This window comes from Cyprinodon tularosa, unplaced genomic scaffold, assembly GCF_016077235.1.
Source record: "Cyprinodon tularosa strain WSP-4 unplaced genomic scaffold, ASM1607723v1 ctg539, whole genome shotgun sequence".
NCBI lineage: Eukaryota > Metazoa > Chordata > Actinopteri > Cyprinodontiformes > Cyprinodontidae > Cyprinodon > Cyprinodon tularosa.
The window spans coordinates 287,851-312,362 of record NW_024039273.1 but is presented as its reverse complement, the minus strand read 5'-3'; the positions used below and the strand labels follow the sequence as shown (position 1 = coordinate 312,362).

At 43.3% G+C, this 24,512-nt stretch overlaps 1 protein-coding gene across 3 annotated transcripts in view; it reads right to left on the bottom strand.

The window, feature by feature from the left end:
- Positions 1–420: 420 nt before the first annotated feature.
- tbx4 (T-box transcription factor 4) overlaps positions 421–24,512 on the bottom strand; it is a 45,344-nt gene continuing 21,252 nt past the window's right edge. For all 3 annotated transcript variants that reach the window (XM_038304579.1, XM_038304578.1, XM_038304577.1), the window contains exons 5-9: positions 15,519–15,666; positions 7,303–7,455; positions 5,444–5,532; positions 1,620–1,855; positions 421–1,544 (exon numbers count right to left, since the gene is read on the bottom strand). In XM_038304579.1, coding sequence (XP_038160507.1) covers positions 898–1,544; positions 1,620–1,855; positions 5,444–5,532; positions 7,303–7,455; positions 15,519–15,666 — 1,273 coding nt within the window. In that variant the 3' untranslated portion in view covers positions 421–897. The remainder of the gene's footprint in view (positions 1,545–1,619; positions 1,856–5,443; positions 5,533–7,302; positions 7,456–15,518; positions 15,667–24,512) is intronic.

Here is a 24,512-nt window from a genome sequence, read left to right as displayed (position 1 = left end):
GTTCTTCCTCCTAAAGAACGGGGATCAACTACAGAAATAAGAAGTTTTCCTTCCTGTCATGATTTCTATCGGCTCTGGAAGGTGAAGCCACACCTGTAGAAAGTCGACCTTTACCTGAACTCTCCTCATGATCTGAGGAGTTCAGGGTTTGAACAAAGCAACTCTACAAGTTGTCTGTTCTTCTGTGCGTTCCGGTCGTCAAGAAGCCTTAAACTGTTTTCTCACATTATTTTAACTGAGGATACATTGGAGTTTCCTTCACTCAGCAGCAGCCACCGCTTCTGCACTAAAGAGTGTTTCCAGCTGTGGTGCTGATGCTGAGATAAAGATGCAGTTTTTAAAAGGCTGAGCGGAGAGGCTTTCTGTCGTGTGTGAAGACAAACGCCTGCAGCTCAGCTGACGGCATCATTCATGAGGAAATTCTGCTTTAAATGTTTCTTTATTCTGTTTGGTACCAAAATCCAATCAACAGAAAACAAAGCCACTATGATTCAGTTATTGATGTTTTTCTCCTGCTGCGCATGCATGCTGTAGATAGTCCCCCAGGAGACCTTCACTGACCGTATCAGGAGTTCCTCTATAAAAAATGGCAGCAGCTGGAACAGCATCATTACTGACAGCAATGAATCAATCATTTTCCCTTTTCTTGTTTGTGCTTTTACGTTCCTACCGACTGGAACCTGGGTGGGTGTCAGGAGACACTTTGTGCTGCTTTCACCCAAGGTTTACATTTGAATCTCAGGTTTTGCGACATGTGCTTTATACCAGCGTAGATGTGGAGGTGGACACCGAGTGTCTAGAACCCAGTTGTGTCAGAGATGGGTCAGCAGAGTCTGTTATCACCGTCCACAGCCAGGGCCTTTAGAAAGCCGTCCTAACACCCGTCTTGGAGCAGAGTTAGCCGTCGCTCCAGTGACTCCCGCCTCCACTCAGCCCCATCTGGTGCTGATAGGAGGGATCCCGGCCGGGGATCATCCCCTGTATGGAACAGGCTGAGAAGTCTTTCAGAGGCTGGAGAGCGGAGCCGGGCTTTTTGTGGTACAAAGGAGGATGACTGGTTGTGTCTCTAGAACCAGTGAGAGCAGCAGAGCCCGATGAAGAGGAGGATGACTGCGCTACGGCAGGCAGGCTCCTCTGGACCATGGCTGAGTTGTAGACCCCGAAGTCGGCCTGTGGTCGGGGTAATATGGACGAGGCGGGCTGTGGCAGCACGGGGGCGGGGTTAGGGAAGTGAGGAGGGAAGGGCTGGTAGGGGACGCCGTCCACGCTGTACCGGGAATACGGCTGCATCGGGGCCCACATGTTGCAGTTCACCGCGGGAGAGCCGCTTCGCTCGTCTCTGTCCGCTGATCCCGACCCGGACGGCGCCTCCACCCCCCCGTACATGCAAGCCTCTCTGGAAGCGATGGCTTCGGCATAGTAAGGGCGAGAGAGCAGGGGCGACTCGTAAGAGGGAGCTGAATGGAAGAAGCGCTCCTCAGATATCAGCGAGGATGACTCCAGATACGGCTGCTTGCATCCAAGCTCCAGGTGTCGGCTGTTATCTGCAAAGCGATGGGATCAGCTGCCATGAGGGTGGACTGCGTTAGTAGTATTTCCTAATGAGTACAGAAACGTACCTCTGTGTTTGAAGCAGTGGTAAACTACACCAGGATCTCTGCTGGGAGGAAAGGGGCTGGAGAGAGCATCTTGGGAATCCAAGTTTGTCAAAGGAGCCCCAGTGTCATACGGGTAAGACGACAGGACCTGAGAATGGCCGGTCAGAACCCCGGTCCGAAGCTTCCCGGCCAGGTGACCGTGGGAGGAGATGATTCTCTGACGGACCACGCTCTTTGACATGACTGGATAATCCTTCCTGGACACCAGGAACAGGAAGAGGACACAATCAGACTGGATTTCCCTCAGAAGTCTTATATTTTAAACATTCCCTCTAGACTGTATGTTTTGAGACATAATAGGTCAAGTTCCGTAAAAATTCAAAAAATATCCACTGGACTTGGTTTTCAAGATTTGAAGACGTTTCGCCACCTCTCCAGGAAGCTTTCTCAATTCAAATGTCTGGATCCGCAGTGAGTTTAAGTCTTATATAGACAATGCCTTGTATCGCTTGGAAACATGCAATGGAAACCGATGAATGGGTCGTTAGTTCCATCGTTAGCCTGTAATATCTGAACCTGTCTATGATTCTAGGGGTCGCTCGACCGACCGGATACAAGGCGTTGTCTATATAAGACTCAAACTCACTGCGGATCCAGACATTTGAATTGAGAAAGCTTCCTGGAGAGGTGGAGAAACGTCTTCAAATCTTGAAAACCAAGTCCAGTGGATATTTTTTGAATTTTTACGGAATGACTATGACCTGGATGACTGAGAACCTTCATCAGCAATAGGTCAAGTTTGTTCCTTAACTGGAAAACTGCTAAAAACATGGAAATGTTATTCTAATTGTAATGTGACCCTGAGATCTTGAGTTGCTACTTAGATGTTTCTGGAAAGAGCTTTAAAGTAGAAATGAAGGTCAATATTTCTGCTATATCCATCATCCATCATCCATCCATCCATTATCTGACACGCTTATTCCAAGTGGGGTGGCGAGGGGTGCTGGTGCCTATCTCCAGCAGTCAGTGGGCGAGAGGCGGTGTCCACCCTGGACAGGTCACCAGTCCATCACAGGGCAACATAGACCCAAACAACCATTCACACACACAGCTAAGGAGCATTTAGAGAAGCCAATGAACCTAACAGTCATGTTTTTGGACTGTGAGAGGAAGCTGGAGTACCCGGAGAGAACCCACGCATGCTCAGGGAGAACATGCAAGGCAGCAGTGCTACCCACTGCGCCACTGAGCAGCCCTTTCTGCTATATATATATATATATATATATTTTTTTTTTTTTCCCTAGTTGCATTAATGATATCCCAAAATTTAACCCAAGATGAAATATTAAATTACAATAGCATTTATTTTACTGATATATAATGACGTTCACCATTAACCAGTGAGAGAACAGGAATCGCTCACATGTCAATGAATGCTGAGGGGAAAGAACATCCGATTTGGTCTTGGCTTATTAAAGTTGAGAAAAATAACTGAGGGCTGAGATGCTAAAGGAAACAGACCTTTTAAAAGAAGAACGACTTTATGGGATGAGCTGCACGTTATGAGTGAGAGCTCTGCTCTCGCTGGGCTGCTGCAGGCTCCAGCTCTTCTGGACGCTGGGAAGATTGCACCAGAGCTAACCGGGTTCCGATATTTCTGCATGTGGACAGCTTGACTGAAAACTAATGAGATACAGGGAAGAGGAGAAAGCAGGGAAGAGGTGACGGACACTCTCCCAGAGTCGGGGGAAAAGAACCCATGTGGAACCCTCATTGCACGCCGGCCGGAGGTCCAAAACATGACTTTAGGCTCCTCATCATTGAAGCTCTCTTTCATTTCTGCTCACATTCAGCAGCATCTGTTTGGCATGGCTCCATCACCTAGTCTGGCACATCTAACTGCTCCAGGTCCCTGAAGCAAATTATGTTGGCCTTGACTGGCGTTCCGTGGTCGGCATAGAGCAGAAGGTGGCGATCTGTCAGCTCAACCAACAACTTCGCTAACTATGGAAACTGAAGTCATTTTCGCATCGTCAGGTTTTGTTGGAAGAGCTCCAGTTTTGGAAGGAAGCTGCAGATGGTGATGTTGGAGTGGACCAGTGTCCCCCAATCGCTCTGGAGCTTCAATGTGACCTCCTTCATTTTCCCAAAGAAGTCAAAGAGGTGAAAAGTCTGAAGTCTATGTTACAATAAAGTAGTGAATCTCAATCTATTTTCCTATCTATTTTTATTGTATTTTAAATAGGCCTATAGGCTCATGGGTGTTTTGTGTTTTGTTTTGTGGCGATGGCCTCCTTTATAGCGGCAATAACCAGAGGCTCCCCCACAGTGAGCGGTAAGCCGGCCTTTGCAGTCAGTAGTGAGTCGCCACCGAAAGACCGTGTCTTATTGACGCTTTAAACAAACATGCTGTTGATTGTAGGGCGACTTAAATGATGATACCTGAGGGACTGGAAGTAAGCCGAGTCTTTTGATGCCTGTCAGGTTGTCTTTTAACAGATGCTCCTGTAACCATGAAGGCTTCATTGCCTCGTTAGAGAAAACCTGCTCACATAGCAGTAGAATCGGCAGATGTACGTTTCGTGGATGATGGAATAAGCCCATCATTTATATGATTTGCATGGTACTGCCTGCATTTTCTGCTATGTTAGGCCTCCTGTCACACCTTGATGATTTCTCCAGTGTCTGACTGACGTCCCAGAATCTCCTAAAACACTGGCAGATGCCAGTATTCATAACGAGTCCAGAACTTCTGTCCAACGACAGCCTAACTTCTGCATAACACACGGCAGCGTAATGCCCAAGAAATGATGCACAATCCATTGTGCTGAGGGGGGCAGCGATGCACCTGGAGGCGCCCGGCCTGCAAAAAAGGATGTCTTTGATAATGGTAGCTGCTGTTTACCGTCAGCCAGGAAAAAAAAGCAATAAATAATAAAAAAAAGAAAAGAAAAAAAAGAAAGCAGGTTTCTGGTGTCAGCAGATTGAGCGTCATGTCTGCTAGGAAGTGTGTTGGTGGTGGGCGTGAACGCAGGGAGGATCCATCAATCACCTTCTGGCTCACCCTATGATGGGGATGAAGTCTGGAGGAGAACTGACGGTTTCCTCCTGTGAACCCCCTTTATACCAAAACGCTGCCAATACGCCATTATACAGTAGCTGGAAGTTAGAAACACGTTCAGCGCTCGTCTGGAACACGGCAGATACGCTGATATGTTGGAGAGAAGTTCTGGATAAGTTACGCAGAAGTTACTCAGAGGTTTACGATCAGCTAGACGCCACGACTGATGAGGAACTGACACTGAACGGATGGCAGCCATCAGATAACTGACCTGGAACTGATGGACCACGGATGGCAGACGCTGGCGTACGCCGGGGCGTACTCCCCGTATGTCGACGTGTTCCAGCGTACTTCAGCACGCTAATAACTGATACTAAATGTAGCCATAACTTATCCAACGTATGCCAGCGTTTTAGCCAGATATTTCCTACGTCAGACAGACGCTGGTCTAAATGGTCATGGTGTGACAGCAGCTTTAGATTGTAATGTGTGTGATAAATATGGCGTCATCATTGTGCTTGTTTATGTTTTCATTGGTTAAGTTTCAGGCCATGAAAATTAGGTGACAGCTGTTCCCTGGGTTTTTGTATTGCTGTTGTGGAATTTTTTGTTCGTTGCTATGGAGACTATTCCTGCTCGGCTTGTTCCCTATAAAGGGTTAACTTTGTACTAGCCCTCAGAGGTCCATCACCCCCCTAAATGTTTACAGGGTAGGGTTACCATGTTGTAGAACTAGAACAGGATGAGACGGGGAAGAATCAGCATTTCTTCGGTATATACTCACCCCTCTATTCTCGAGGCGCGCAGGTCCCCCTCTTCGCTGCCTCGGAAACCTTTAGCGAATGGGTTGTTTTCTATCTTGAGTTGAGTGATCTGAAAAATATAGAAGCTGCAACAGTTAGATCAGGTATGATGCATCGAACAGGAGCTCTGAGAGCAAAAGGTCTGCCATAGTTTCTACAGAGCCAAATGGATCTTAGTTCTAATCGACTGTAAGGCCCCTCGGTGTTGAAGCAGGCACAGACTCGTGAAGGTAAGACAGCATTGAAGGACGGCAGAGATCCTCCAGATTATCTGTTTGGATCAAACATGGATCTGATGTGGGGATGACTCACATGAAACAGAACATCCATGACAGCTTTCAGACAAGTAGAGGAGGACTTATTGGAGAGTTTATGTGGATCAAACGGAGCTCAGCTTCTTAGTGGTCAAAGGAGACCAAGGTGGTCTACTTAACCAGAAGTATACTGAACATTCTCTGCATATTAAGACACAAAGAAACTTTTTTCTCACCATGTGAGATTAGATGTAAATCCCTTTATTGTCCCACAATGGGGAAATTCACTCTCTGTATTTGACCCACCCCCTTTTTTAGCAATATTTCTCTGGACACTTTTTATGATGCATAACACAGCAAGGTTTTTTTTTAACATCCTGTTGCAGCTCATTAACGTCTCTCAAAGTGAAATATTACTTCAGCTACTTCTGCAGGTACCAGCTGAGTTGGAAAGGGGGCACTGAGAAGGTTGAGCAATGACGAGAGAGAGGAGCAGAACATTTAAAGGCATTTCCAAGCCCCATCAAGGACAGACAGAATATCATAAATGCAGTATTATGTGTTTTACTGAAACATGGCTGCAGGATCATATCTCAGACTCAAGCATCGCTCTGCCTGCCTTTCTGACCAGCAAACAGATTTAAAGAAGACTGGAAAATTCAAAGGAGGTGGGTTGGTGGTGTTTGTGAACAACAGATGATGTCGTCGTGTCACTGTGATTCATTCTCACTGCAGCCCAGATATTGAACTGTTGCCAGTTGGTTTTAGTTTAGCAGTTTACCAATGTTCTGTTCATAACCATTTATATTTCAGTTTCTGCTGTTGCCGCCACTACATGTGATGTAATCGATTCTGTTGTTGCTAAGCTACAGACACAACAGCCAAATGCATTTGTTGCAATGTTGCTTTTAATCACGTCTCCTACGGCTGAACTACCAACATTTCAACAGTTTATCCACTGCTGGACCACAGCAAACAAAATCTTACAAAAACAGATTTTATGCAAATGTTAAGGACTCATCTCTAAATGAAATCAGATTTATGGAGATATCAGCTTCTATCAACAGTTTGCTGGAGCTCCGGATCGTTTCATTCCTCCTGACTGAGCAGGAACCGCCGAGTCATGTTTCATCCATCATCGCCGGCGCCATTCAACTCTGTCTTCAGATGCTCCGTGTCATGAAGGTCAGGGTCTATGACTGCTGCTCCAAAACACCGACTTTGAACCCCAAACATTGAGCCAAACAATCACAAGTAAAACAAAGTGTTTCTCTTAACGTTATGTTCTTATGAGGTCTTTACAGACACATTTTTTTTCATCACACACAGACGCTAACAGCTTGGCGGCTCATCTAAAAACATTAAAGATTTCTCTCCAGCTCACTTTCCTTTCCATCCACACGGGGTAAAGTTTTAAACCAGCTCTTTTAAATAACGTTTCTCACCTTCTGCAAACACTTTGTCAGTCAGGAACAGTGGATGTAAGAGGTTCGACGTTTTTAATAGGTTAGACATTCATGTCAGGTTTATTTATGGAGTCTGCAGAGTAAAAGGTAACGTCAGATTGTTCGTAAAGGATCGTATACCTTATGATTTTGATAAGATGTTACTGAGATGAAGGTGGTCTCGTGGAAGACATGGGTACAGTAGGCAGTGTTCTTCGACCCAAAGGCGTTGTTTTCATCAGCTTTGACGATGTGGAGTCTGGGCTGGTACTTATGCATGGAGTTAAGGATGATCTAGGAAAAACAGACAGTTTCAATCATTTAACTGAAGCTACAGAGGAACAGAAAACTTTAGTTTTTTTAAAAATGGAGGCTAGGAAGTTAAACTGAAGAAACGATTACTATATGCCTGTGTCACGGGCCTTTGCATGCAGTAGGAGAGCGGCCCTAAAAAAAAAGAGGTTCTAGGACACAGAGATGGAGGGAATGATGGCAGTTATTAGGCTGAAAACAATATTATCAAAGTTAAATTAAAATTAAAAAAGATACAAATAACAAGAATCATAAAAGTTCAAATATCTTTCAACATGGGGCAGTTGTCTTTGTTTGCCAATGTCCCCCACCCCCATTAAAGAAGGAGCAATACGCACATTTTATAGCAAATTAATCTCTTAAACAGTTGGAATTAACTCCACCAGCTGCTAGAGGTGATATACTGCCAGACAAGGTAGACCCAGAACAGTTTAACATCATAGAGCCACGCTTCGTGACGAGCCGTTGAAGGAAGGAAAAAAATCCCTCCTTACAGATGCTTCCTGTAGAAGCATTATTAGTATTATTGGATATTGCTGGCAGGTGACACCCATCAGCACCCTGGGGAGGTGGGGTGTCCCTGTCGGTCTGTCTGTGTGTCACACGGCTTGAAAAGTGTTGGTAAAGATTCTCAGTCATCCAGGTCATAGTCGTTCCAAAAAAGTAAAAAAAAAAAAAAACAATCGACTGGAGCTGAGAAACTAGTCCATGCATTTGTTACTTCAAGGCTGGACTATTGTAATTCTTTACTATCAGGAAGTCCACAAACTGTAGTTAAAAGCCTTCAGCTGATCCAAAATGCTGCAGCCAGAGTTCTGATGAAAATTAAAAAGAGAGATCATATCTCTCCTATCCTGGCTTCTCTTCATTGGCTTCCTGTTAAATCCAGAATAGAATTTAAAATCCTCCTTCTCACATATAAAGCCTTAAATGGCCAAGCTCCATCTGATATCAGAGATCTGATTGTTCCTGATGTTCCTAACAGAGCACTTCGCTCTCAATCTGCAGGTTTACTAGTGGTTCCTAGAATTTCTAAAAGTAGAATGGGAGGCAGATCTTTTAGTTCTCAGGCTCCTCTCCTGTGGAACCAACTACCAGTTTTAGTCCGTGAGGCAGACACCCTGTCTACTTTTAAGGCTAGGCTTAAAACTTTCCTTTTTGATAAAGCTTCTAGTTAGAGTGGCTCAGGTTATCCTGAGCTATCTCTATAGTTCTGCTGCTATAGGCTTAGACTGCTGGAGGACATAGGGACCCCTTTTTCATCATTCTGCTTCATTCTATCTCTATAGTTATGCTACTTTAGGCTTAGGCTCTTTGTTAGCCTGCAGTGCCCCATGCTGAAGCTACAGAGGAACAGTATGGGGCATTGCAGCCTAACAAAGAAGCCAAATAACCCCATTCCAAAGGTTCGTCTGTTTCAATTTGCATATTTCTAAGCCATATAAGCCTTTGTCTTTGTGTCTACTGTATAAAGCCTGGAACTCAACACTATTTCTGCCATTTTTAATTGAAAAAGCTTCCTGGATGGAAGAGAAATGTCTTCAAAACTTGGGGAAAAAAAGTCTAGTGGATTGTTTTTTATTATTATTTTTAAACTGCTTGAAAAGATCCAACTACTGATCCATGGCGTTGTGAGAATGAATGGATTAGGAAGGTAATGGTTTTGAGCCCAATGTGGTCATAATTACTGTTGACCTGTAGGCTGATGAATTATCACAATGAACAATTCAATTCAGTTTATTTATAAAGCGCCAAATTCACAACACAAGTCATCTCAAGGCACTTTACAGTTCAACCTGATCACTGAACATCTCGCTCCTCAGCAGATACACAGGAGCTGGTCCACACTGATCTGCAGATGGATCAGACTACAAACAGTGGCAGAAAGAAACAACGACCTTGAGGCTGGGACAGAGGGTGACCTTCAGCTGGAGGTCGGCCCTAAACCAGTTTCACTGACCCTAACCCATATGTACAGTGTCTGCTAAAGTATTCAAACCTCTTTGTGCTTCCTGTGCCTCCAAGAATTAAAAGGGTGACTGATGGAGAGTTTGCTCTGTTTTATTTATGTCTGCAGCTTTGGAAATGTGCATAACTGTTCGATCTCCTACAGTCAGTGTTCCTCTAGCAGTAGCTCCACCCGCTGCTTTGGATCCGCCACATCTGGCCACTGGGTGACCTGTCCAGTCCTCCAGTAGAAACGGAATAGTTTTTGCTGGTAAACAGCAATATGTATGTCTAACTACATTCTAGAGCAGTGTTTCTGCATCCTGGTCCTCGAGTACCAATGTCCTGCAGGTGTAGGTGTCTCCTTGGTGTAACACACCTGACTTATATGAAGCGATGAATAACGGGCTTCTTCAGCACCTGACGGCTGCTGAGGAGCTCATGCAGTCATATGAAGCAGGTGTGGCTCAAACAGAGAGATCTGAAACATGCAAGGCAGTGGAACCTGAGGAGCAGGACAGAACCTCTGGACTAGGCCATTCCAACACAGGGAAAGGTTTCCCCCCACCTCACTGGATGTTGCATAAGCCGTGTTCATTGGATAAAGAACATCAACGCTGCTGGATCACATCTACACCAAATGGACAGAAACCAAAACCCTTGCTGCTAAATTTTCAACATCTCTGAACATTTCAAGCAGAAAGCTCTTGGGAGCATTGAGATAAGTGAGCAGCATCTTTGCATATTTCATCCCACTTGATGGGATCTGAGAATTGTGTAGCAGGTGGTGTGTTGAACATGAACACGTTTAGGCTGTGAGGCGGCTGCAGGTCAGCTCACTAACATCACTCTGCTCAGCGCTGCGTCCAGTCAGGCATTAGCAGCAGCAGAACAGGGTCATCACTGGTCCAGACCTGTCAGCTAGGATTACCGTCAGCCTCGCTGCCCCGCCCCTTTGCTAGACGCTCTCCTGAGAAGCCTCTTCCTGAAGAGACTCCCAAAGAGAGGCAAAGGTTGAAGAGGTGGAGTGCTGCAAGGCTGGGTGGAGGCTAACGCTAAAGCATCAGCTGCTCCTGATCAGTCAGAAACCAGCTGAGAAATTTAGCTTCAACCAAAAAAACAAACTGTTGATATCATTGTTTCATACTTTGGATAAAGGTCCCATATTTTATCACATAAAACCTTCACTGTGTTTGTAATAACACCCTTAGATTAAGCTTAATAGAGAAGATGCAACCTGTGATGGAAAAGCAGTTCAAGCAGAGATGGAAACTGGAAGGGATCATTTCACAGACAGACATCCTTCTATGAAATCTTTGCATCTTTTCCAGTATTATTATATTTCTAGTTATTACATTACATCACAGCAGAAAATGTGAAGAAAAGTGTCCAAGGCTGATAAAGAGCAGACTAATGAAGGGATGAGTAGGTGAACACAGAGCTAAAATCTATTAAAAATAAAACTGCTCTTTAATTCATTTATGATTTCATCACAGCAACAAGTCGAAAAACTTGAATTTTTTTATAAACATAAATGCATTTTTCTAATCTAATATTTCTTATTTAAATTTTGTAGTTTTCCTCCATGTCAAATTAAAGTCTTAATATTCGCAGGTTAATTTATCCCTAAGGACATCTTGGCTCTACCTTTCTTTTACCTCATCCAAAATACTTACGTCATCCTAAGCTTTGTTCATTATTTGTGCTGCTATAGGCTTAGACTGCTGGAGGACATAGGGACCCCTATTTCATCATTCTGCTTCATTCTATCTCTATTCTCCCACTCTGCAGAATCTGTTAGTTCAATCTCTAACGTTCTGCTTTTTATCATAGTAGCTTCATCTGGTCTGTTCCTGTTTGGCTGTGACTCCATCCTGGAGAGAAATATCAGCTGTGCTGCTGCCATCAACACCTTTGTTTCTAGATGTTGGAGCTTGGCCTGTTTGGTCCTGTTTCTAGACTTAGATCTGGGCTCAGCTTTTACTGGGACTAACTGGATGTTTTCTCTTTCATCCTCTGACATCAGAGCTCATCTGATTAACTGTTTATTTCCCAGACAAAGCCACATCTGGAGCTAATTTATTGTTAGCTTTCTATCATAGTTCTGGTTCTGCTGGAGGATTCTTCCTGTTAAAAGGGAGTTTTCCTCTCCACTGTCGCTCCAAGCATGCTTGGTGTGAGAGATGGCTGAAGAGTCAATAGCCCCATTAAACTACCCTCTGAAACCAATCCGTGCCGAGTTTTGGACAGAGCTCAGATCTGCTAAGCGCGCTGTGCTCGGTTCCTTACGACCGTTTACGCATCACGCTAGCACGGTTCCTCGCCTCCTAGTGATGATCTACGGTATTACCTCTCTCTAGTAGGAAACCTTTGTGATTATGTTTTGTTCCATCCAACATCGCCTTGATGGTGTCCTCCGCCCAAATTCCAATAAGAGCCTCAGCCTCTGCGTCATCCCAGGTCGAACCACTCTCTTTTGAAGCCAATTTTTTAAAATGTAGTTTTGAGAAGATTTCAATTGTTGTTTACGGGTCTACTTCTTCTGTTTTGTGGCGGTTGGCGAGCAACTTACTGATGTGCATTACCGCCAACTAACGGAGGCTGACTGTAAGGAGATGACTGCTCATGCACTCTTTGTTACCTGAGAACCGAGCCAGAACTGAACCGCGGCGAGCCCTGCTGATGAACTAGTTCCATGTTAGTGCGGTTCGGTTGCGTCTGCCGTGGTCTGTTTCAATTGGTCATGCATTTACACTAAACAGCTGTCTCGGTTACCGTGCTCAGCCCGATGTCGGCACGGTTTCAATAAGGTAGTGTAAAGTGAATATCTACGGTCTCTACCTGCTCATCCAGGAGCAGAGAATCCTATAAAGTCTATTTGGTTTTGCTTAGATAGAAAACATGCTGTGAGTTGCAGCTAAAAAAATAAATTGGATTTAATTTATTCAATTTTAACGTCATGATCCAGAGGTTTATGAGACACCAACAAAATGTTTATTTATTGTCAAAACAGATGGATATTTGTTTTTCTTTATGATTTGGATAGTTTCTAGAAGCAGCAGAGACCCAAAGTGGAAGTACATAAACATGTGAAAAGTAAATTATACATAACAGGTGGGGCGGACCAAACCGGTTTGCACCGGTTATTCTCTGTATGTGCAACATTCATAGATCACACAACATGCCCACTAATTGCCTACATTATTCAGCGCTAATTTTTTGGATTCTTTGCCCTTAGCCACATTATATCTGCAGATTCTTTCTGCATTAAATCCTGATCGCTGATGACAGATTCTCCCACCTGAGCAAGAGACCTCTGCAGCTGCTCCAGAGTTACCACCTGTTTCTCTCTTCTTGGTAAGGTTGCGGTTGAACCACGGGCCGGACCGGGCTCTACATGTCTGTGCTACTCTGTTGTCTGCCCAGAGTCGCATCGTACCGCTTCCAGAGCTGCTGGAGATGACGACCAGAATCGCTGTCATCCATTCTGTAGTTAATATAATTAGCAGTGATAGGAATATCCTGCTCCCTCTTTGAAAGGCTCTGCTTTGCTGCACACCTCATGCTCAGGCCGTCATCTGGCCCCTGCTTGGCCTCCACCTTGTTCTTTCCTCATTACTCGCCCTTATCACTGCCCAGGCACTCAACTCAATGTGACAGCCGGCTCCACCACTGATCTGAGAGGTTATGAACCTAATGAGCCCGCCCATTGATGGGATGGCTTCAGACAAGCTATCCCAGAGTTCCCCTGGGGAGAGCTGCCACAGTCACACTCTTCACCTCCTCATGCATTCTCCTCTACATTGCTCCACTCTTTGTCCCTTAGCACTCGCTCACTCTCTCATTCCATCAGAGCTCAGCTCATCATCCCCCCATCCGTTGGCTGCTATCAGTCTGCCAGTATTTAACCGTACAGTAAAACCTCGGCCTGCAGACTGACATCCTAACCTGCAGATTCTGAATCCTAAAACAGGCAGACAGAGAAATGTTGGCTTAATCTGCTGCTTTTAGACATTCTTATTGATAGACAGGTTTTTGCAGGAAGCCTAAACTCGGTCATCATTAGGGGTGGGTATTGGCAAAGAAGTCACGATTCGATTCGAATCACGATTCACATGCCACGATGCGATTCTATCACGATGCATCACGATACTTGAAATATTGCGATGCATTGCAATATTTTCACTGAACACTGTAGTAAAAGGATACAGCCCTTACCAGTGGCTGACTGGCTGGGTATGATCTGGATAGTGTCTTCAATTGATACATAACTGAAAGCAACCGAATTCATACATAGCTGTATTTATTGAAATGACTTTTGGAGGTGTTGCCATGAAAACAAATACTGGACAGAAATATTACTATTACCGGCGTGGACACACTGACAAAAAGATCTTAGGATTCATCAAACTTAAAATAACAAAATAAGGATAATCAGTGCCGTTTACATGGCCTCAGTGGTCCTTCAAACCAATGAAACGAAAACATTAAAATGTTTCAACTTGAAAACTGAAATGATAAAAAAAAAAAAAAAAAATTTTTTTTTTTTTTTTTTTTTTTTTTAATAATCGAAGAATCGATGCAGTAGATCACAACAATTAGAATCGCGATGCATCGATATGACGATTATTTTGCACACCCCTAGTCATCATGTCTCCATGTAGAAAAGCCTGCTGGTTTCATCTGGTTTTCTTTGTGATACAGGTTGTTTCTCTTCAGGATGGACTTTTTACTGGAGCTGCTTCAGATGGCTTTATGATGCTGGAGCAGGGTCATAAATTATCAAACCAATCTGGTGTGTGTGTGTGTGGGGGGGGGGGTGTTAATGATCAGCAGATGTATTTCAGATAAACGGCAGCACAGCTACTCATTCCTGTCATTCCTGATGGTTCAGTGTTTTCTCTACCTCTGATTGCTCCGTCCAGTAACCTGCCGCATTCTTCTGCTTCTTTCTGTCTTTATCATAACGTGTCGGAGAAAAAACCTCCAGTCTGTCGGCCATCTTTCATGGTTTCTTATTGTTTTCTATCTGCTAACTTAAGTTGAACCCTCAGTGATTTTAGCTGTTCATCCTCCTAGAGGGTTTGTTTTACTTCCAACTCCCATGTTTTCCTTTGAGCACCAGCATCAGTTTTATATCCGATCTCATTACATGAATGATAAAGTTCAATTCTATTCAGTTTATTTCTATAGCTCCAATTCACATCATGTCATCTCAGGTCACTTTCCAGTTCACCAGATCATCCAGTCAGATTGATTCAAAGTTTTTTATCTAAGGAAAACCAGCTGATTGCATCGACTCATTGACTCTTCAGCAATCCCTCACACTAAGCATGCTTGTAGCGATAGTGGAGAGGAAAAACTCCCTTTGAACAGGAAGAAACCTCCAGCAGAACCAGGCTCAGTGTGAGCGGCCATCTGCTGAGGCCCACTGGGGTTCAAGGAGACAGAAGCAGACATAGAAAAACAAGCATAGATACAAAAGGCAACTGTCAACCAGCTCCACAGGCGGCCCCGTCCAGGAAACACACAGCCAGGCAGACGAGCTCCGAGCCAGCTCCCATGTCAGAGGATGAAGAGAGCACATCCAGTTAGTCACAGTCAGAGAAACAGGACTACACTGGAAAACAGGCCAAGCTCCAACATCTAGAAACAAAGGTGTTGATGGCAGCAGCACAGCTGATATTTCTCTCCAGGATGGAGTCACAGCTGACATCTACAGCACTGATATAATGATAATCACCTCCTTCACATCATGTAGAAGCCAGTTTTATGACTCCTGCTCTTCCCAGCCGTGCCCATTGGGAATATTTCTTGAATTTTAGTCCAGACCAAATGCTAACGCCCACATCATAATTTGTTAGGTCCAGAAGGTGAAAATATATTATTTTGGTATTAAACATTCTTTCATGAGCTGCATCCATTGCCTTCAGTCAACATTTGGTTCTTTCTCTCTAAGCTGATGGATGGATGGATGGATGGATGGATGGATGGATGGATGGATGGATGGATGGATGGATGGATGGATGGATGGATGGATGGATGGATGGATGGATGGATGGATGTTAAGACTGTAATGGTACTCAGTAGGTACTCACATGCCCAAACGGGTCCAGGTGATTATTTGTTAGCTTTAGCTTCTGAAAAGACACCAGCTGCCGCATCCAATGAGCTCCTGTTGCCGGGGAATCTGGATGCACATAGAGTCTGCCTGGCATTGCTGGCTCAGCCTTTCCAGCAACCATCCTGAAAGCAGATTGAAAGAGATGAGCTGCAACTTTAGTCATATATTGATCTCCAAGGGCTGGATGGATACTGTTTATAAAACCATATAGCTGCCTTATGTATGATGGTAAAGCTGTAAACCAGTGGGCTCAACATGAACAGGACTAAAAGTTCAGATGAATCTCCAGCATCCACTGAAATCCATGAAAAAGAAGGCTGGGTAAAGGAAATCACAAGAACTTTGAATTTCTAATGGCCCAGTCCCACTTCTCTCACTAGCACTCGGTTTTGGACCATAGCTGGTTTTGCTCGTTCACGTTTAAGGTTAGTGTGTTCCAAAAGTTAGAAGAGCTAGGGTGAAGTGCCCTTCAACCCTTAAAGTCAAACCGAGTGAGGTCAGGAGCTGACTTGGGAATGAAGTGATTTCCCAGAATACTTTGGGAATTTCAATTTCAGTGAGAGGAAAATTTGGCGTCCCGTGCGGGAATAAAACCAAAAAAAAGATATTTTTTTTTACAATTAGCCATGCATTTTTTAAATATATGTTGGAATATCTTAGACCTAAATACAGCTGAACTCCAAAATTTTGGGGTTGGGTTTTTTTGTTAAACCCGTAAAGAAAGGGTTTCTTTTGACTCGAAATTTGTTTAAAAAAGTTTGGAAATTGGGATAAATCCGCTCCACGGAGCCCAGTGGGATCTAGTCAAGGGTTAAATTGGGCTAAAGGGAAATTTCCGATTAGACATGGCCCAAAGGGGGTTGCGGGCCGCCATCCACCAGAAAAGTGACTTTTTAAAATGGTTTAAAAAAACCGGGTTTTGTTTTGCTTTTTTTAAGATCTGGGAACGTTTTTAAAGATTACCCAAAAATGAGTAAAAAACTGCATTTACCCCCAAACCCATTCCAGGGGTAGCAGGAAAAAACCTAAATGCTCACCTTTTGGTTTGCCCATTTTTTAGTTGGGCGTAGCCCTGTGGCACATCGGGGGAAAAGGCCTAAAAGAAAAACCCCAACAGAAATAAATGTGATGTTTTTCCATCGGGCGGTAAACCCCCCTCCCTGGTAAAACCCCCCAAGGGGGCTGTTTAAAAAGGGGATGGGGTTTGGGGGGGTGTGTGGGAAAAAAAGGGGTTTTAATAATATTTAATTTTGGAATATTTTAAAACAACGGGACGAGCTACCTCGGGGTTTGGGGGGGCATTATGGGGGGGGGTGCAAAATTTAAAAAAGGTTTTTTTTGGATTACTGGGGGCTCAAACGGCTGTCATGATTTTGACTGGAATAAATCAGAATGAAAAAATTTCTAGTTTTCTGTGTTGTTTGTTTAAAAATGTACCTTTTGGGGGGTTTTAAATTTGGGTTTGGGAAACCCTTTTAATTTAAGTCACCCCTTTGGGTGGGGGGTTTCCCTTTTTAAAGGGCCAGCAAAAGAAAAAAAAAGTGGGAACAAGGGAAACTGACCTTTGGGGAAAAGGATGGGGGTTTGATGGATAGATGGGATGGATGATTAAAGGAGGGATGGAGGGGGGTGGGGGATGGATGGATGATTATGTAAGAAAAGTTTGAGGGAAAGGGATGTTTTGGGGGGTTTGTTTCTGATGGATAGAGGGTAGGGAAATGGATGGATGGATATTGTGGATGGGATGGTGAGGATGGATGGATGGATGATTGGGAATAGAGGGATGGAGGGAAATGGATGGATGATTGTGGAGGGAGGGAGGGATGGAGGGGATGGAAAGAGGGATTAGGGATAGATGGAGGGTGGATGGATAAAGGGAAAGTGGATGGAGGGGATGGATGGATGATGGAAAAATAGAGGGATGAATTGGATGGATAAAGGGAAAGGGAAATGTTTGGGAAGGGAAATAGATGGATGGAGGATGGATGGATGGATGGGGAAATTAAAATAGATGGATGGGAGGGTTTGGAAATGGAGATTGAGGGATAGATGGATGGATGGATGGAAGGATGGATAGAGGGATGGAGGGGTGGAGGGGATGAGGGATAGATGGATGAGGATTGTAAGGGATGGTTTTTTGGTTGGATGATTAAATTGGATAGATGGGATTTGATGGATGGATGGTTGGATAAGGGATGGATAGATGGAGGGAAAACCAAAAGGATGATAAAATAGTTTGGATGGATGGATGGCAGGATGATTGAGGAAAAGATGGATTGATGGATGGATGGAGGGGATGATTGAGGGAAAATTAATGGAAATTGATGGATGGGAATGGGATGGATGATGGAAATAGTTTGAGGGGGAATGGAGGGGATGGAGGATGTTGATAGATAGAGGGATGGAGGGTTTTGATGGAAATAGATAGATGGATGGATTGGTTTGGATGATTTGATGGAAAAGATGGATTGATGGAGGGTTTTATGGATAATAAAAGGGATGGATGGATGATTGATGGATAAGGGGATGGAGGGTGGATATGGATAAATAGAGGGAAAGGGGAAGGGAAATTGGAGGGAGGGATTGATGGTTTAAAATGGATGGATGGATGATTGTTTGATAGATGGATGGATGGAGGGATTGATGGGAGGGATGGTTTGTTTTGATGGATGGATAATGGATGGGAAATTGAGGGATAGATGGATGGAGGGAAATATTGATCAATGGATGATTTTTTGGATAATGGGGGGATGCATGTTTTGAGGGGGATAGTTTGGATGGAGGGTTTATTGATCGATGGAATGGTTTGGAAAATTTGGAGGGATGGGATGATTATGGGGGGGAGGGATGAGGGAAAATGGGGACGGGAAGGGATGGATGGAGGGTTTGGATAGATGGAGGGATGGATGGGGATGGATGGATGATAGATAGATGGATGGATGGAGGGATGGTTTGATTGTTTTGGATGGATGTTTTAAATGGATAGATGGAGGGGATTGTTTTGGAGGGATGGGGATGGATTTGGATGGATGGTTGGATGTTTCTTTATTGATTGAGGGAGGGAAAGGTTTGGGTTTGGGGGATATTGATTGGATGGATGGATAAATTCCCTGGATAAATTGCTGGATGGATAAAATGATTGGGGATGATGGGATGGATGATTGCGGGTTTTTTGCGGGATGGATGGATGATTGATTGATGGATGTTTGGAAGGATGGATGATTGCTGGATATTGATGGATAGATGGAGGGAGGGAGGATGGATAAATTGCGGGATGTTTGGTAAAGGGGTTTTGAGGGGATAGGATGGTTTGATTTTTTTTGGGGATTGAGGGGGATGGTTTGTTTGGGGGGGGAAGGATTGATGGTAGAGGATGAGGGTGGTGGGGATTGGGTGGATGATGGGGGAATTTTGAAGGTTTTTGGTTTGATGGGTTTGAGGGGGGAATGGGATTTTTGCGGGAGGGAAATTTTGGGATATGTTGGGATAAATTGGAGGGATAAATTGAGGGTTTGATGTGGTTGCGGATGTTGTTGGAGTTTCCGGGTTGGTTAAAATTTTGGGAGGAATGATTGATAAATTGGATGGGGGTTTTGGACGGAGGATGGATGATTGCTGGATAAATTGATAATAATTGCTGGTTATGGATGGATGGAGGGAAGGTTTAAATGTTTGGCCTAATGATTTGGATGGATGGAGGGGATGATTGATAAGGGATGGGATGTTGGTTTAAAATGATTGATAAAATGATTGCGGATGGTTGGGAACGGTTTTGGAGGGATGATTGCGGATAAATTGATGGATAAATTGATGGATGGTTTGGATGGATGGGATGGAGGGAAAATTTTAGGGATGATTGCTGAATGGATGGTTGAAGTGAGGGATGGATAATTGTTGGATGATTGATGGAGGGAAATTGGGTTTAAATTGAGGGATGGAGGGATAAAATTGCGGATGATTGATGGATGGATGGGATGGTTTGGAAATGGATAAAGGGGATAGTTTAAGATGGTTTGGAGGGAGGGAAATTAGGGATAGAAGAGGGAGGGGAGGGATGGAAGGGATAAATTGAGGGATAGATGGAGGTTTGGATGTTTTGAGGGATAGATGGATGGATGGAATGGTTTTTGGAAATGATGGATTAATAGATGGATGGAGGGAAAGGGAAATGTTTGATGGATAGATGGTTTTTATGGGATGGTTTGGAGGATGGAGGGGAAGGAGGATGATTGATGGTTTGATGGAGGGATGGATGGGGGTTGGGACGGATGATGAGGGAAATAGATGGATGGAGATTAGGGTTTAGATGGATGGATGGATGGAGGGAAATGATTGATGGATAATGGATTGATGGATGGAGGGTTGGAATGGATGGAGGGATGGGAATAGATAGATTGGATGGATGGATGATTGTTTAATAGATGGTTTGGGGATGGATGGTTTTTTTGGTTTAGATAGATGGATGGAGGGAAATTGTTTTGAGGAAAAAGGGGTTTGATGGATGGAGGGATGGATGGATGGATGAGGGATAGATAATGGATATTGTTGGATAGAGGGATGGAGGAAAGGGAGGGGATGAGGGATGGATAGATAGAGGGGGATGGATGGATAGATGGATGGATGGATGATTGAGGGAAAGATGGAGGGAAAGGATGATTGATGGATAGATGGAGGGATGGATGTTTTGATGGATGGATGGTTTGGATTTTTAAATGGATAAAAGGAAATGGTTGGAGAATTAAATCGATGGATGTTTGGATGGATAATGGAGGATGGTATTGTGGATAGATGGATTGAGGATAGAGGGAGGGAAAGGAGGATGGAGTTTTGATGGAAAAGTTTAAAGGTTTGATGATTGATGGATAGAGGGAAATGATTGTTTTGATTGAGGGGAGGGATGGATGGATGGATGGATAAATTGATGGATGGAGGGAAAAATTGCGGGAAATGATTGCTGGAGGGATGAATGTTTTGTTTGGTTTATTGTGGAAAAATTGAGGGAAAGGGATTGGGGTTTGGGATGGAGGGGGATTGTTTGAGGGATGGAGGGAAATTAATTGCGGGATGATTGATGGATAGATGGATGGATGGTGGAGGATTCTGGATGAGGGAAATGAACATTGATGGATGGATGGATGATTGATTGAGGATTGATGGATGGATGATTGCTGGAGTTTGAGATAGATGGATTTTTTGGATGGATAAATTGTTTTGGAGGGGATGATGATGGTTTGAAAATTGATGGATGGATGGATGATTGAGGGAATAAGGGTTTTTTTGCGGGATGGATTTTGGGTTTGAATGATTTAAAGGGAATGGATGATTGAAATGGATGATTGCTGGATGATTGAGGGGATGTTTGGGCGGGTTTGGAGGGAAAGTTGGATGAAATTATTGATGAATGGATGGATGGAGGGACGGCCCGGTTTGAGGGATGATTGCTGGATGATTGATGGATAGATGGATGGATGGATGGATGATTGATGAATGGATGGATGTTGGATGAATGATTGATGAATGATTGCTGGATGGATGGATGGACGGATGGATGGATGATTGCTGGATGATTGATGGATGATTGATGGATAGATAGATGGATGGATGGATGGATGGATGGATGGATGATTGATGGATGATCACTGGATGATGAGTAAAGGGATGGGGGTGATTGAGGGAAATGATTAAATGGATGGATGGATGATTATGGAGGGATATGATTCCCTGGAGGGAAATGGATGAAAAAGGAGGGATTATTGATGATTATTGAGGGGATGGATGGAGGAGGGAGGGATGGACGATGGATGGATGGATTAAAGGGATAAAAGGGATGATTGAGGGATGTTTTGATGGAAAATTTGGTTATGGAGGGACGGATGGATGGGATGATTGCGGGCCCGATTGAGGGATGATTCGGGAAATGGTTTGGATATTGATGGATGGATAGATGGTTGATTGAAGGATGTTTGGGATGGTTTGGTGGGATGGATGATTGATGGATGATTAAAATGGTTTGGGATGGAGGGAAATGTTGATGGTTTGATTGATGGAGGGAGGGATGATTGCTGGATGATTGATGAGGGATGTTGGATAGATGATGGCTAAAGATTGCTGGATGGATGAGGATGAATATTGATGGATGATGGATGGATTTTTCCCTGGATGATTGATGGATGATTCCCTTGGAAAGGGATAAAATGATTGGATGGTGGATGGTTTAATTGATGGATAAAATTGATGGAAAATTTGGGAGGGAATTAAATGGATAGATGATTAAAGGATGATTGATGGAGGGGATTTTTGCGGGATATTGATGGTTTATTGCTGGAGGGATGAGGGAAGAATGATTGATAAATTTGGATGGTTTGATGGATAATTGTTTGGTTGGATTGGATGTTTGGTTGTGGATGAAGGGTATTTGCGGAGGGATAAATGGATGAATGATTAAATAAAAGGAAAGGATGTTTTTTTTGGAGGGATGATTGCGGGTTTAAATTGTGGAGGGGAAAGGGGATGATTAAATGGATGTTTATGGTTTGGATGGATGGATGATTGATGGATGTTTTGATGGATGATGGATGATTGCTGGATGATTGAGGGTTGGAAATGATGGATAAAAAGTTTGGATAGAATTGCGGATGGATGATGGATAAATGTTTTGAGGGATGAGGGAAAGGAAAATTTTCCCTGGATGATTGATGGATGATTGCTGGATGGATGAATGATTGATGGGGTTTGGATGATTGAGGGGAATGATTAAAGGGATAAAAGGATGGTTTTAAAGGATAGATGTTTTGAGGGATGTTTTGATGGATGGATGGAAGGATTTTTGGATAGAAAAATTAAAGGGATGTTTAGATGGTTTGGATTGTTTGGTAAAAGATTAAATGGTGATTGAGGGAAAGGGAATGGAGGGATAAATTTAAAGGGATGTTTAAAGGGAGGGGATAATGGTTTAATGATGGATGATTGATGGATGGATGGAGGGGATAAATTGATGGATGATTTTTGATGGAGGGAGGGTTTGCTGATGATTGAGGTGGATGAGGGATAGATGAGGGAAATAATGATTGCTGGTTTGGATGTTTGTATAAAATAAATTGATGGATTAGGATGGATGAGGGGGCTGGAGGAATTGATGGATAAATTGCTGGAGGGTGAAGATTGATTGGATGGATGGAGGTTGAGGGATGTTTGGATGGATAGAGGGATGGTTTTGAGGGATAGATGTTGAGGAGGGAGGGAGGGTTTTGGATGATTGATGGATGATTGCTGGATGGATGATGGATGAATGATTGATGAATGGATGGATGATGGATAAATTATTGTTTGGATGGATGGATAAATTTGATGGATAAAAGGGAAATTTTGCTGGATGGATAAATGGATGAATGATTAAATGAATGGATGGATGATTAAAGGATGGTTTATTCTGGATGATTAAAGGGGATGATTTTTGATGGATGATGGATGAATGTTGATAAAGGGAGGGATGTTGGAGAATAAATGATGAATGGATGGATGTTTGGGATGATGGTTTGGGGGAAGATTGATTAAATGAATGGATGGAGGGTTGGATGAATGACTTGTAAAAATGGATAAAATAAATTGCGGGAAGGATGATTGCTGAATGATGAATGGATATTGCGGGTTTGGATGAGGGAATAAATGTTTGGGATGAATGGATGGATGTTGGATGAATGATTGATGAATGGATGGATGATTGATGGATGGATGATTGCTGGATGATTGATGGATGATTGCTGGATGGATGTTGGATGAATGATTGATGAATGGATGGATGGTTGGGAAAGGGAATGATTGATTGATGAATGATGGTATTGTTTGATGGATGGATGGATAAATTGCTGGAGGGAAAATAAAAAAAAAATTGTTTGGGTGGGAGTTTTGGTTTTGGGATGGAGGGATGAATGATTAAATGGATGGAGGGATGATTGCTGGATTTTTTGGATGATTCGGGAAAGGGATAAATGATTATGGATGGTTTGATTAATTGATGGTGGATGGATGGATGGATGAATTGATGAATGATTGATTCGGGAGGGAAATGAGGGGATAAAATTGATTGATAAAAAGGTTTGGATATTGATTGATGGAGGGAAATAAATGGATGAATGATGGATGATGGATGATTCCGGGATAATTTAAATTGGTTTAATTGCGGATGAATGATTGATGGAGGGATGGAGGGATGTTTGCTGGATGGAGGGTTTGATGGATGAATGTTTGGGAGGGAAAGGGAAATGGATGGACGAGGGATTAAATTGGATGGATGATTGAGGGATGAATGGATGTTTTGAGGGTTTGGATAAAATGATTAAAGGGATGGATGTTTGGATAAAATGATTGTTTGGTTTTTGTTGGTGGATGATGATTTTTTGGATGATGGAGGGGATGATTTTTTGGAGGGAAAGATGGATGAATGATTGATAAATTTTGGATATAAAATTGATGGATGGATATTGCGGATAATTGAGGGTTAGATTGCGGGAGGGATGGGGGATGAATGTTTTGATAAAATGGATGGATTATTGATTGATGGGGGGATGATGGATGAAGGGATTGATGGATGAATAATTGAGGGATTGGATGGAGTTTTGCGGATGATTGCGGGAATGGATTAAAAATTGAAGATAATGGATGGAGGGACGGATGGATTGATGGATAGATGATTGATGGATGATTGATGGATGGATGATTGCTGGATAAATTGGGGGGATAAATTCCCGGGAAAATGGATGATGGTTTAATGACTGATGGATGGATGGATATTGTTTGGATGAATGGATGATTGCTGGTTTGGATGATGGAGAATGATTGATGAATGGATTTTTTGATTGATGAAGGATATTGCTGGAGGGAAATTGTTGGTTTAATGTTTTGATGAATGGAGGGATGATAGATAAATTTGACTGTGGTGGATGGATGTTTATGGATGAAGGGATGATTT